The sequence below is a fragment of the Ruditapes philippinarum genome, unplaced genomic scaffold, assembly GCF_026571515.1.
Source record: "Ruditapes philippinarum isolate M1 unplaced genomic scaffold, ASM2657151v2 ctg741_1_1_1_1, whole genome shotgun sequence".
Lineage (NCBI taxonomy): Eukaryota > Metazoa > Mollusca > Bivalvia > Venerida > Veneridae > Ruditapes > Ruditapes philippinarum.
Window position 1 is genome coordinate 1 of NW_026867313.1, and position 13,483 is coordinate 13,483.

Below are 13,483 nucleotides of genomic sequence, written 5' to 3' on the forward strand. Positions count from 1 at the left end.
AGGGGAAAGAAATTGAAAATTTATTTGTATCAGGCCTTTTTCTTAGAGGTATATGCAGAGAATATAGCATAACAATAGTTTCTTTACACTTTATGTGTAGTTGTCATTATTTCAATATTGGTCATGCTAATTTGTCCAAACAGCTACAATGGCCGCGTACGCCTAGTGAGAAGTTGCTACAAGATATGTTTGAAGGGAGCTCCACCCAGCTATTGTGTATCCTAGAGGCACTGAATGATACAAACAGAAGGATCCTAATCACATCTCCACCGGCCCCGGACTCAGAAGTGGAGATACTTGATGTGTATGCTGAGCTGTTTATGGCAGCACAAGAAATTTTAGCAGGTAATATTAATTCAGTTGTTGTTTTCTTCCCAGCATTTTTAGAATATGACCTTAAGCTTTAAGATTGGGGATTTTTTATAGCAATTTGTGTAAAATTTGGACAAATGTAAGATTTCATACGACTATACCCCCAGCAGAGCTATTCAAAAAGTGTCTTGAAGACACTTTTAAATAACAATTACTTTCGTCTTGGTATGTTATATTTCTTTCCTATAGTCTTGCCCCGCCTTTCTGAGCCAGTGCACTAGACTGTTCTCAGTGCTTGATAGTAAAACAAGAGCCTGAATAATGTATAATTTTTAAAGTTCAAATGGCCATAGTTCTGTCAAAATTCATGTTTACAATAGCTCTTCTACTTTTTGAAAAGTCGAGCGTAAACAAGAGATTTAGTCAATCTGAAATCGCAACAGGGTTATTTTAACTGCCTCAAACAGGACACCATAGAAACTGACTGAAAGTTGTAGCAATTAATCAAATCAATTGGATGGCCATTTCCAGGAACAAGTTACTGTTGATTTTAGCATTGACAAAACTAACAAAAGTTTGTTGGATGATGCTAAAACTCTATCATTGTTTTTAGCTCACCTGTCACAAAGTGACAGGGTGAGCTTTTGTGATCGCTATTCATCCGGCGTCCGGCCGTCCGGCGTCCGCCAAAGATATTTGGCATGAAACATCTTCTAGTAAGTGTCTACATAGTTTGTTCAAATAAAAGCCCTGGGATCAAAATTGGCCCCGCCCCTGGAGGTCATTGATTTTCCCTATATGCATATAGTAAAAACTTAAAAATCTTCTTTTAAATAACTCTAAGAGCTAGAGCTAAGATATTTAGCATGAAACATGTTCTAATGGGTGTCTACCAAGTTTGTTCAAATAAAAGCCCTGGGGTCAAAATTGGCCCCAACCCCGGGGTCATTGATTTTTCTTATATATGTGTTTAGCAAAAACTCAAAAAATCTTCTTTGAAAAAACCTTAATAGCTAGAGTTAAGATATTAAGCATGAAACATCTTCTAGTGAGTGTCTACAAAGTTTGTTCAGGTAAAAGCCCTGGGGTCATAATTGGCCCTGCCCCGGGGGTCATTGATTTCCCTTATATGTGTATAGCAAAAACTTAAAATCTTCTTTGAAAAAACCCAAATAGCTAGAGTTTAGATTATTAAGCATGAAACATGTTCTAGTAAGTGTCTACAAAGTTTGTTCAAATAAAAGCCCTGGGGTCAAAACTGGCCCCGCCCCAGGGGAGATATTGTTTTTAACTATATGTGAATAGTAAAAACTTAAAAAGTCTTCTTTTAAAAAACCCAATGAGCTACAGCTTAGATGTTTAGCATGAAACATCTTCTTATGGGTGTCTACCAAGTTTGTTCAAATAAAAGCCCTTGGGTTAAAATTGGCCCTGCCGGGGGTGGGGAAGGGGGCAGATCATTGTTTTTCATTATATGTGTGTAGTAAAAACTTAACTTCTTATGGGTGTCTTCCAAGTTTGTTCAAATAAAAGCCCTGGGGTTTAAACTGCACCTTTCACTGCCCTAAGCTTAAAGGCCATGCAAATATTTTCTATAGTTTTACATGAACATACATTTAATTTCATTGAGATTTATTTATAATTGAATGCATTTATTAATTTATCTGTTCTTTACACTTTAACGTCATATAAGTCGGATACAGTTACTCGTATTTTCTTCGAAAGTGTTTTCTTACAGACGTAAAGAAGACAGTTCGCTAGGACAAACAACAATTTATCCTCGGCTTCGCCCCAGACAATTTGTTGTTTATCCTAGCAAACTGTCTTCTTACGTCTGTAAGAAGACACTTTTGAAGAAAAACTCGTACTGTATCCCTTACATAATTTTCCACTTATTGGATTTCATATTCAAATCATGAGTGATAATGTTGGAAGTTTTAATTAGGATGATTGTCAAAGGAATTGAAAATAAAATAAATATGACTCAATATTTGCACAAAATAAGCAAAAATAAAATCCCCCAAAAATATTGTTAATTTACTAAAAGGCTTAACAAACCAGAGCTTTATTAGAATACTATCAAGGGCAAAAATTTCAGTTTGGTTGGAGCAATGTGGCTTGGGCTAAAATTGGATTTTTCTTTTTTTTATATCGTAGTAAAGCCATGTGTTTAGTTTTGTCAAAACATTTTAAGAGAGCACCCTTGGGTGATACAGATATTCTTGTTTTAAATATTTGTACCAAAACTTTCATAATTTTTTTATATGTTTATTACATGTAGGTGGAGGAGGTCATAAAGCATCTAATGTTAAACCTGTCAGTCCTGTTGGTGTGGTTGGCTTGGCTGGTATTGTACCAAACAAAACACTCATGGAAATGGCTTCTAAAGGTATGATTCTCTTGGAGTTCTTTTAATTTTAGTGTTTCCAAGAGTGTTGTCCCACAAAGTCGTGGACAATCACTGTTAAACAAAAATATAATACATAAAACACTTTTGCATATGAGTGCAAAAAATTAAATACTAAATATAAAAGACGTTTTTTGGAGCTTTCATATAGACAAAATTAAAACTGTTCAAAAGAATTTCTTTAAACTTGGCATGTTGTTAGAATATGGTAATAGAAACATTTTAAGCAAGAGAAATCTGGGGGTCACCGTTCTCACTTCTGAGTTATATTGTTGTTGGAATGTTGTTAGAATGTTGTTAAATTGTTGTTATATTGTTGGTATATTGTTTATAAACAGGTGAAGATGGAGCCACTATTGAGGCAGCTATTAAGATTGTGAAGTATGCCTTCTGTTTTGAACAATGGGACGTGTTTGAAATTCTCAACGATACTGTACTTACTTACTTAAGGGTATGTGTTCTTTTATAATCATGATACTGTACTTACCAGTCTAAGGTAAGTGTTCTTCTATAATAAATCCATGGAGCACTAACTACAATAATAACTTGTCTATACTCATCATTGCAGGTTCTATACTGTTCTATACCAGGTTCTATACTGGTTATTTCTTATATACAAGTTGTTATGATTGCACACTTTTAGAATCAATTGCCCTTTACCATGGATCATTAGATAATTCTCCAAAGACTGAATGCTTCCATATAGTCGTTGAATTGTGTGTAAAGACATATGTGTGATTTTGTGAGTTGTACCCAAACGCTTGCTGTTATGTGAAATGATAGGGTCATCTGATTTGTCCAAGTAAACACTGGAAACCCACTAAAGAATATTTTTGGTCTGTGACTTAAGACCAAAAAAGAATAAAAATGTTAAACATTTTTTTTTCTTTCAAACTTTAATGGTGAATTAGATATTTAACTTTATATTACATCAATAATCTGGACCTTTAAATAATTTCGATTTCTTAAAGATAGAAATAATGATAGAGTTATGGCCCCTGAATGTTATGGTTTGTTTGTTTTGTTTGTTTGTTTCATTTTACGCCTTTTCCCAACAGTATTTCAATCATATAGGTGGATAGTTTCCTAACCATCGTTCCTGGAGAGTTACACCAGTTCTAGACTACCTTCCTCCTTGCTAAACTACCATAGCATCTCCCGGGGATCGAACCCACGCCAGAGAGGTAACTGGATTAGAAGTCATCGACTCTAACCCGACAAACATGGAGGCGGTTCTGAACGTTATGGTTATATTTATATAGAGTTATGGCCCCTGAACGATAGATTAGAGGATGCATTGCATAAGATATGTCTCTGTATGTACAAGAGTTACTTCATTCTTCTTGTTTAAGGGAGATCGTGCTTACCCCTTAAGAAATCAATTATCATGATTAAAAATTTGAAATATTTTTAAACTTTTTTTTTATATTTTCTTTTTTAGATTCTTGGTGATGACCATTACATATGGGACGAGAAATGTCTCCAGATTTTGTCAGCCATGGAAAAGGTGATGAGCAGTAAGAAGAACAGGAGGACAGCATTGTCAATGGCTGAGGAGGACCAGCAGACTGATCATGAGCTTGCACCGTCCGTCCTTGGTAAGATAGTGATGCTCATAGTATAACCTTTTCTGGTTCATGTTTTGATTTTACTTAAGATTTATTTTGTGTTTGATTTCGTATGCTAGTATTGACACATGTTTTAGCTTGCAGTGTCTGTTCTTGGTTTGTTTGTACTGCTAAAAGTACCTCTATTTCTGGCTGATATTTGAATTTTACTTTCGATTTACTTTGCTAATTTCTGCTGTGGGTTCTGATCACAAAGGTCAGTGTTAAACTGTTATATTTATTCTGCACTTCAGTGTTAATTTAATCATATTTATTTTAGCTTGATTGTGAAACAAGTTCTTTAAATTTTATTAATCACTTTTAAGTCTGCTTCCTGGAACTAACCATTACTAGTGTCATATTAGGAAACATGGTCATGACCCGTGTAGGGCAGGAACCTGAGAGGTAGACACCTTAACCACTAGACCACTGCTCCCCTTATGTGTTTATATAGTTACATTTTTATTTCGGTGCAAAATGTAAAAAATATTATATAAAGTTTTTGAGATTTTTTTATATTTTACAGCCCAGTCTATGAGATCAGTGAATTTGAATGATGAGTTGATACAACTAGCTGACACTATGATGACTGTTATATCTGGACCTTTTACTGTAAGTAATGGTCAAATCAGTCATTTGTTTAGCTTTGACTGTTGACCATCATATTAGTCATTTTTGGCCTTGTAAGCTTGGTTTTACCTTATCAAATTTAGTTTTTTGTGCAATGGTTTTTTTACAATATACATGATCACATCAAGTTTTTTTTAGTTTTCATGAAGTTTGTCATACAATTGTGAATTGCTATAACTGTGTGTACCTTTGAAAAACAATATTGGATTATTTTCTATTCCAATGTGCTGAAAAAAAAACTGTCAATAAATTGACCATTTGTGCAAATATTTTGAGAATAATAAATTTTAAAAACTTTGATTTCCAAGTTATTGTATGAATAAGAGCAAGGAAATCTTGAAATATGAGATTCAGAAACAAACAATGCATCAGACAATTATTCTCCTTTTGAAGATAAGACATAAGATTTCACTTTTTAATTTCACCATGGATGGTTTATGAAAATTTAGTTCAAGATAAAATGCAAATGCATTCCTGAAAGTTGATATGTTGGATAATTAGTTATTTTTGTTTGATTTTGTTTACAGCCGGAGACTATTGAGGTTGATGTGATAGTTGATGCAGCGTTGTTCCTGTGGAACAAATGTAAGGCAGTGTTCCAGAGATATCAGACTGGTTCTGTAGATAACCCAAAATATCTGAGTAAAATGGAGAACCCAACAAAGGTAAATGACCAAGGTTTTCATTGGGGAGGAGGGGGTGGGAATTGACAAGCTACATTAAATTAGGATTTTGATTGAGTTAAACAAACTGCACAGGTGAAACAGAGTTCTGTAATTCAATCAAAATATATGACCAGAAGAGTGATTAAGGTGGCCTAGCTATTAACCATTAAGCCTGCTGATAGCAACTGAAAAATGTACCAATGTCACCGGTGCAAGCCAAGGTCAATCTGCATATTTGTGCTGCCAAATCATGGTTCAGGGTTGTCATAATGAGGTGGTTGTTGGCCAAAATGTCTGTCTCAAATGCATTTTTGCTGTCTCTAAACTTACAAAACAATAGTTTGTTGTATGTGATAAGATTAAAAAAAAATATTGCCTCAAATTGAAAACTTTTAATGACAACCCTGATGGTCTACACTGTTTGCTATTTAGTGAGTGTATATTTTAAAATTTTCCCTAATAGATGAATGGTTTTGTACAGATTGAAAAAATGGACAAGTCCATTTAAGATATTTAGTAGGTTAAGGTATCTGACTCTCAACACAGGGGATGTTGGTTTTAGAAGCAGTCAAGGAAGCAATTTAGCTGAAATATATAATTAATTAACCTTAAACATCTGAGAAAATGATGAACCTAGCCAAGGTAGACCAATAGGTAACCAAATTTGTTATGAAGTTGTCTTAAATTATACAAGTAAAATGTCAAATTGAAAAAGATTTGTTCTGCATGTGTATCCACAGGACAGAGAAAAAAATGTACGAGCGGTTCCTTTATTTTAACTAAGGATAAGAAAAAAAAAACAACATATGTTAAAGTCAATATATAGAGGAATTAAGGGGTGTTTTTATCCCCCGCCGAAAAGGCGGCGGGGGATATAGAAATAGTCTCCGTCCTTCCGTCCGTCAGTCCTTCCGTCCGACATTTTTGTCCGGAGCATATCTCAAAAAGTATTTGAGGTATCAACTTGAAACTTCATAGGTGGATAGACCTCATTGAGGAGGAGTGCAGTGCACAAGAATGATAACTCTACCCTGCATAATTTTTGAGTTATTGCCCTTGGTAATTTTTCTAAATTAATTTTTGTCTAGAGCCTAACTCAAAAGGCCTTTGAGATATCAACATGAAACTTCATAGGTGCATAGATCTCACTCAGGAGGTGTGCAGTGCACAAGAATGATAACTGTACCTGTCATAATTTTTTAGTTATTGCCCATTATTATTTTTCATACTTAATTTTTCACTTGAGTGGAGCATAACTCAAAAGTGTTTGAGATGTCAACATGAAATGTCATAGGTGGATAGATCTTATTGAGGAGGAATGCTGTGCGCAAGAAAGGTAACTCTTCGCTATATAATTTTTGAGTTATTGCCCTTTGTTTTTTTTCATACTATTTTTTCCGGAGCTTATCTCAAAAAGTATTTGAGGTATCAACTTGAAACTTCATAGATGGATGGATCTCATTGAGGAGGAGTGCAGTGCATAAGAATGATAACTCTACCCTGCATAATGTTTGAGTTATTGCCCTTTGTTATTTTTCAAAATTAATTTTTGTCCAGAGCATAACTCTAAAAGCCTTTGAGATATCAACATGAAACTTCATAGGTGCATAGATCTCACTCAGGAGGTGTGCAGTGCACAAGAAAAATAACTCTAACTTTCATGATTTTTGAGTTATTGCACTTTGTTATTTTTCATACTTAATCTTTCACCTGAGTGGAGCATAACTCAAAAGTGTTTAAGAAGTCAACATGAAATGTCATAGGTGGATAGATCTTATTGAGGAGGAATGCTGTGCACAAGAATGAAAACTCTTCCCTATACAATTTTTGAGTTATTGCCCTTTGTTCTTTTTCATACTTTTTTTCCGGAGCTTATCTCAAAAAGTATGTGAGGTATTAACTTGAAACTTCATAGGTGGATAGACCTCATTGAGGAGGAGTGCAGTGCACAAGAATGATAACTCTACCCGGCATAATCTTTGAGTAATTGCCCTTTGGTAATTTTTTAAAATTAATTTTTGTCTAAAGCATAACTCAAAAGGCCTTTGATATATCAACATAAAACTTTATAGGTGCATAGATCTCACTCAGGAGGTATGCAGTGCACAAGAATGATTTACTCTACCTGTCATAATTTTTGAGTTATTGCCCTTTATTATTTTTCATACTTAATTTTCACCTGAGTGGAGCATAACTCAAAAGTGTTTGAGATGTCAGCATGAAATGTCATAGGTGGATAGATCTTATTGAGGAGGAATGCTGTGCACAAGAATGATAACTCCTCGCTATATAATTTTTGAGTTATTGCTCTTTGTTCTTTTTCATACTATTTTGTCCGGAGCTTATCTCATCAACTTGAAACTTCATAGGTGGATAGATTTTACTGAGGAGGGGTGCAGCACACAAGAATGATAACCTACCCTGTATTATTTTTCAGTTATTGCCCTTTGTTATTTTCAGCCATCAGTATTCACATAGGTTTCAAATCTGTAATCACTTCAGCCATTAGTTTTCATTTCTAAAAGACCTCTTAAAATTGAATTATTCTGCTCTACTACATATACATTCTTCCAATGAGCAAACCCATTCGGCAGGGGATGGCCATGTTGACATGGCTCTTGTTTATTCTTATTTTTACATTAAAAAGTTTTTACTGGTAATTTTCCACCCTTGGGCCATCCTTAAAAAAATGTTTGTTTGCAGTAACGCTACCGACTCACAAAATTTGCCCCTACTTAAAATTTTTTTTCATGGTCTGGATAATTTTTTATTTTTTTTTGAATCAGAAAATTATGCCTTGTGCTTTGTTTTCGTTCTTTTAAAGGTTAATAGAAGAAATAAAATGTAGGGCTTATTAAATTAGAATTCAGTTATCAATTTATTAATTGTTACCAGATTATCAAAGCATATATTGTCCAGCATTTTGAAATTCCATGTTTATTTGGGAGTACAGTTCAATAAAAAAAAAAAAAATCGACCTACCTACCCACCTTGAAAATTCTGGGTCGGGTTACTGCAAACAAACATTTTTTTAAGGATGGCCTTGGCATATGCTGTCCCCCTGTGTGTGAGTAAGTGTATTTTAAGTAAATTTATCATACATCTAAAAAAAAAAATTTTGTGTGATTTAACTTGTGTTGATTATTATATTTACAGTGGGTATATATTCTGGATGTGGTTCATCAGTTGTTATGCTGGTGTGGAATCAGCAGTGTTGATCCAGCACTCACAGCTGAGGTTGTGCTAAGGCTCGGACTTGTCCTTGAAAGTAGCGCTCATCTGGATCAAATTGAAGGTACATATATTTTCCTAAATATATTTATAAATAAGCAATCTTAAGCAATTCTGAGGATGTGATTGTGTGTTTTTTTGCTAATACTAATCCTCATTTTTATCTAGATAACATGTAGATAAAAGGTGTGTGGCTAGATTTAGATAGCGTACTAATATTTTGTTATGTTTCAACTATTCTTTTGTAAAGATATTTATTTGATTTTATTGTAAAAATGTTGTTGTTTTTTTTTCAATTAAGAGCCATCGAACCATGCAAGAAATAATTTTTGCTAGAAATTACTAATTGCAATTTGTTTGTGTTATGGGGTGTTACTTTTTTTAATAGATAGAAATGTTAGAAATGTCGAAACAGTAAAAAAAACACCATCAGATGAAATTCATATGGTTTCCAAGCAGCATGACTCCACATTCATGTTAGTTTTCATGAATTTTTTGAAACGTATTCAAAAGTAAAATAGTATTAAGTGAACAAATAAAGAAATTTACACATTGCAAATAGCACTTTAAATCAAAAAGAGGTCAGCATATTAAAAAAAAAGCTATTACTGTCAAAAAGAGGTCAGCATATTAAAAAAAAGCTATTACTGTGTTAGTCATGCAGTAGAAATATGGTGATAAATACTGCAAAATCAGTCACTAATTGCATATAACATGTAAATAATGTCTTGAATTGTGAATATTATTTACTTTTCTTAAAATCTTAGTACATTTTTTACAAGGTAGCTTTTCTTGAAATATTTTGGCTCATCTGGAGGCATGCAGCTTAAAGATAGAATGACTATTTCTTGTATGGTGTTTAGATTGTGTGTTGTATTGTATGCCTAGTTTTCCTGTCTGTAATTTACTGTGTCATTTACAATAGCTATCTTAATAAATATTGTGAGTGATGACACCTAAACCACCTTGTGTGCTTAATTTTTATTTCATCAATTTATGCCATATTTGTTTATTATCATAATTTTAATATACTGTATAAATATTTTAGAATGGTATATTTTTGCTTTCCAAAGGAATGGTCAAAGGTCAAACTTTATTAAATTTTCTAAAGAAGATTAAAGACCGTTGGCTTATGTTTTGAATATAAGACAACATTGTAAGGATATTAAACTTGTGTTGATATATTTATTTGCTTCAAAGGGAATTATTATTATTCATTGATTTATAGTTTTAAAGAAATAGAATATAAATAAAATAGGTTTATACAAAATGCTTTTTTGACAGAACTGATGTAAATGTATTGTGAATAAACAGGCCCCTGAAAAATCAGTGTTTCCTAGAGCTCATTTAAGGTGTTGGGAACTTTAATGAGATATTTTACAGTATTTAGAGTCATGAATAATCAAAATGGCATGAGTTTTGAGTATTTTGATTTATGCTTATTAACCTTGTGCTTGTGTTACGCTTAATTATTATGCCCCCGCCATGTAATGGCCGGGGCATATAGTGTTACCCTGTTCCGTCATTCCGTCCTTACGTCATTCTGTCATTCCGTCATCATCAGTTTCCATTCATTATGTTAAGAACGGTTGCACACATTCAACTCAAATTTGACATATGGATATGTCATGAGAAAATACAGGTCAAGTTCGAATTTGGTCATGGTTCGATGATTTTTGGCAGAGTTATGCCCCTTTTACTTTGAAAATAATATGAAATTTCAGTTTCCGTTCATTATCTCCCCAAAGGTACAACACATTCAACTCAAACTTGACATATAGATATGTCATGAAAAAATACAGGTCAAGTTCGAATTTGGTCATGGTTCGATGATTTTTGGCAGAGTTATGCCCCCTTTACTTTGAAAATAATATGAAATTTTCAGTTTCCGTTCATTATCTCCCCAACGGTACAACACATTCAACTCAAACTTGACATATGGATATGTCATGAGAAAATACAGGTCAAGTTCGAATTTGGTCATGGTTCGATGATTTTTGGCAGAGTTATGCCCCTTTTACTTTGAAAGTAATATGAAATTTTCAGTTTCCGTTCATTATCTCCCCAAAGGTACAACACATTCAATTCAAACTTGACATATGGATATGTCATGAAAAAAATACAGGTCAAGTTTGAATTTGGTCATGGTTCGATGATTTTTGGCAGAGTTATGCCCCTTTTACTTTGAAAACAATATGAAATTTTCAGTTTCCGTTCATCATCTCCCCAAAGGTACAACACATTCAACTCAAACTTGACATATGCGTCAAAGGAATGGGCAGGTTAAGTTCAAATTTGGTCATGGTTCGATGATTTTTGGCAGAGTTATGTCCCTTTCACTTTGAAAACAATATGAAATTTTCAGTTTCCGTTCATCATCTCCCCAAAGGTACAACACATTCAACTCAAACTTGACATATGCGTCAAAGGAATGGGCAGGTTAAGTTCAAATTTGGTCATGGTTCGATGATTTTTGGCAGAGTTATGTCCCTTTCACTTTGAAAGTAATATGAAATTTTCAGTTTCCGTTTATTATCTCCCCAAAGGTACAACACATTCAACTCAAATTTGACATATGGATATGTTTTTTGAATGCCCAGGCCAAGTTCGAATTTGGTCATGGTTCAATGATTTTTGGCAGAGTAATGCCCCTTTCACTTTGAAAATAATATGAAATTTACAGTTTCTGTTCATTATCTACCCAACAGTGTTACATATTCAACTTAAATTTGACATATGGATATGTCAAAGGAATGGGCAGGTCAAGTTGGAATTTGGTCATGGTTTGATGATTTTTTGGCAGAGTTATGTCCCTTTCACTTTGAAAATAATATAGATACATCTTAGGAATAAGCAGTTTAAGTTTGAATTTGGTCGTGGTTCAATGATTTTAGACAAACTTATCTTTCCTGAATGTTGGAAAAATTTTGAACTTTCAGTTTCAGCACTCATACTTTTAGCCATTATTTTGGCTACAAATATGCAATATGCTATTTTTAAAAAGTTAAGACTGAATAATTTTAGTGCCTTGAACATTGTATGAAAATGGTTTGTGTTAACATTGAAAAGTTTTAAGGGCTTTGAACTTAAAATGAAAAAAATAATTAATGCACCATCTGAAATTTTGGATGCATGCGGGGGCATCCGTGGCATGATGACACATTTCTAGTTTTCTTTATGTTTTGTAACTAACAATCTAGCTAGAATAGTGTTTTATTACTGGACAAGAAGTGCCTCGCAACAGCTACATGCAGTTACAACTTCCCCATCCAAACAGAATGAGAAGTCAGGTACTCCATGTCATGAGATAGATTTAGCTTTTATTATTTGTGAATTAATTAGTTAAAGGGACTCCACTGAGGTTTTTTGACATGATTGGGCTGGAAATAAATTTTTGGGATTAATGTTCAGTTTGATGAAGGATTAGAACAAAAAATGATGTGCAAAATTTCAGATCATTCGCTTACTCCATTTTCTCTGAATAATAACTTTAATTTTGAAAAGTGATCCAAAATCATTTTTCACACAAATTAACTTTGGATTAGCGCAAAAATACAATTTTCAATCTATTTCTGAGTATATTACTTAATTATCTTTATCATTTTTTAACTGTTTAAAGTGCTCCAGATAATCTATGTAAGAAATTCAAAGTTTGTGTTTTTAGGAAATTGACCTCAGTGGAGTCCCTTTAATTTTGAATTTTAAGTTTGAATGTTTGAACATGATTGTTATTTGATGTTAATTTTGGTTTTGAATTTGATATTGACTAAAAAGAGAAATTTAAGCTAAAAGATTAAGTTTCTTTTTGAATAAAGGTTGAAATTCTTATTGTCAGTTATTACTGTATTCAATGGTATGTCATGTAAATATATTCCATGCTGCTAAGATGTTTATGATAAGGAATAGTTTCCAGAGGAAACAAGTAATAAATGGATTTATGGTAACATTAAATTTCCAATCTTAATCTGGGTTATATTTATTTAGAAGTACATAACATTGTCAAATTTATAATTTTGACAGGAAATACATCTAGAGTTGGCTGTTTTTATAATCACATTTATGCCAATATTATACCATTAAAAGATCATGATATGACAAAAGACTGTTGATATACATGTATAAATGCCTATCTGTAATTTAAAAGCATATCATAATGGTACTAAATTCAAACTTATAATTTGGTTGGAAACTTTTAAATAATCAAAGCTGCATTGTATAAGAAATTAAATCAGAAATTATCAGAATTTATCATTACCAATGTTCTTTGCTGTAGATGGCCGGTCCCCTTTAAAGGATTCTTCAATGTCTGACCTGGCTCAGGAGGGGAGCCAGCATGTGAGTAGGACCTCCATGTTGTCGTCATCACTGCTCAATGTTAACCCCAGGAACCAGCTACTTCAGGCTAGAGATATTCTCGAACTCGGTCTGAAAAATGTCTCGTTTGCACGTCAGGCAGTAGCATTGGCTGATGGGAAATCTATTGCGGATATCAGCTGGGCTAAGGTAAGCAAAGGAAATTATTTTTTTGCCACAAACAATTTTTTTTTTAATTCTGTATATGATTTATTTTAATAAAATTCATATACATGTAATATTAGTTATAAACACATTTTTTTCTTTAATATTTAGTA

General features: G+C 33.2%; 1 protein-coding gene across 1 annotated transcript in view; it reads left to right on the forward strand.

Moving 5' to 3' along the window:
• Nucleotides 1-143: 143 nt before the first annotated feature.
• The window catches only part of LOC132735673 (cilia- and flagella-associated protein 54-like), a gene marked incomplete at its 5' end in the record, with an annotated part of 102,448 nt that continues 89,108 nt past the window's right edge, over nucleotides 144-13,483 (forward strand). Inside the window, 9 exon segments of the mRNA XM_060722656.1 lie at nucleotides 144-345; nucleotides 2,594-2,701; nucleotides 3,058-3,170; nucleotides 4,161-4,317; nucleotides 4,853-4,938; nucleotides 5,484-5,621; nucleotides 8,778-8,916; nucleotides 12,053-12,142; nucleotides 13,126-13,355. Coding sequence (XP_060578639.1) covers nucleotides 144-345; nucleotides 2,594-2,701; nucleotides 3,058-3,170; nucleotides 4,161-4,317; nucleotides 4,853-4,938; nucleotides 5,484-5,621; nucleotides 8,778-8,916; nucleotides 12,053-12,142; nucleotides 13,126-13,355 — 1,263 coding nt within the window.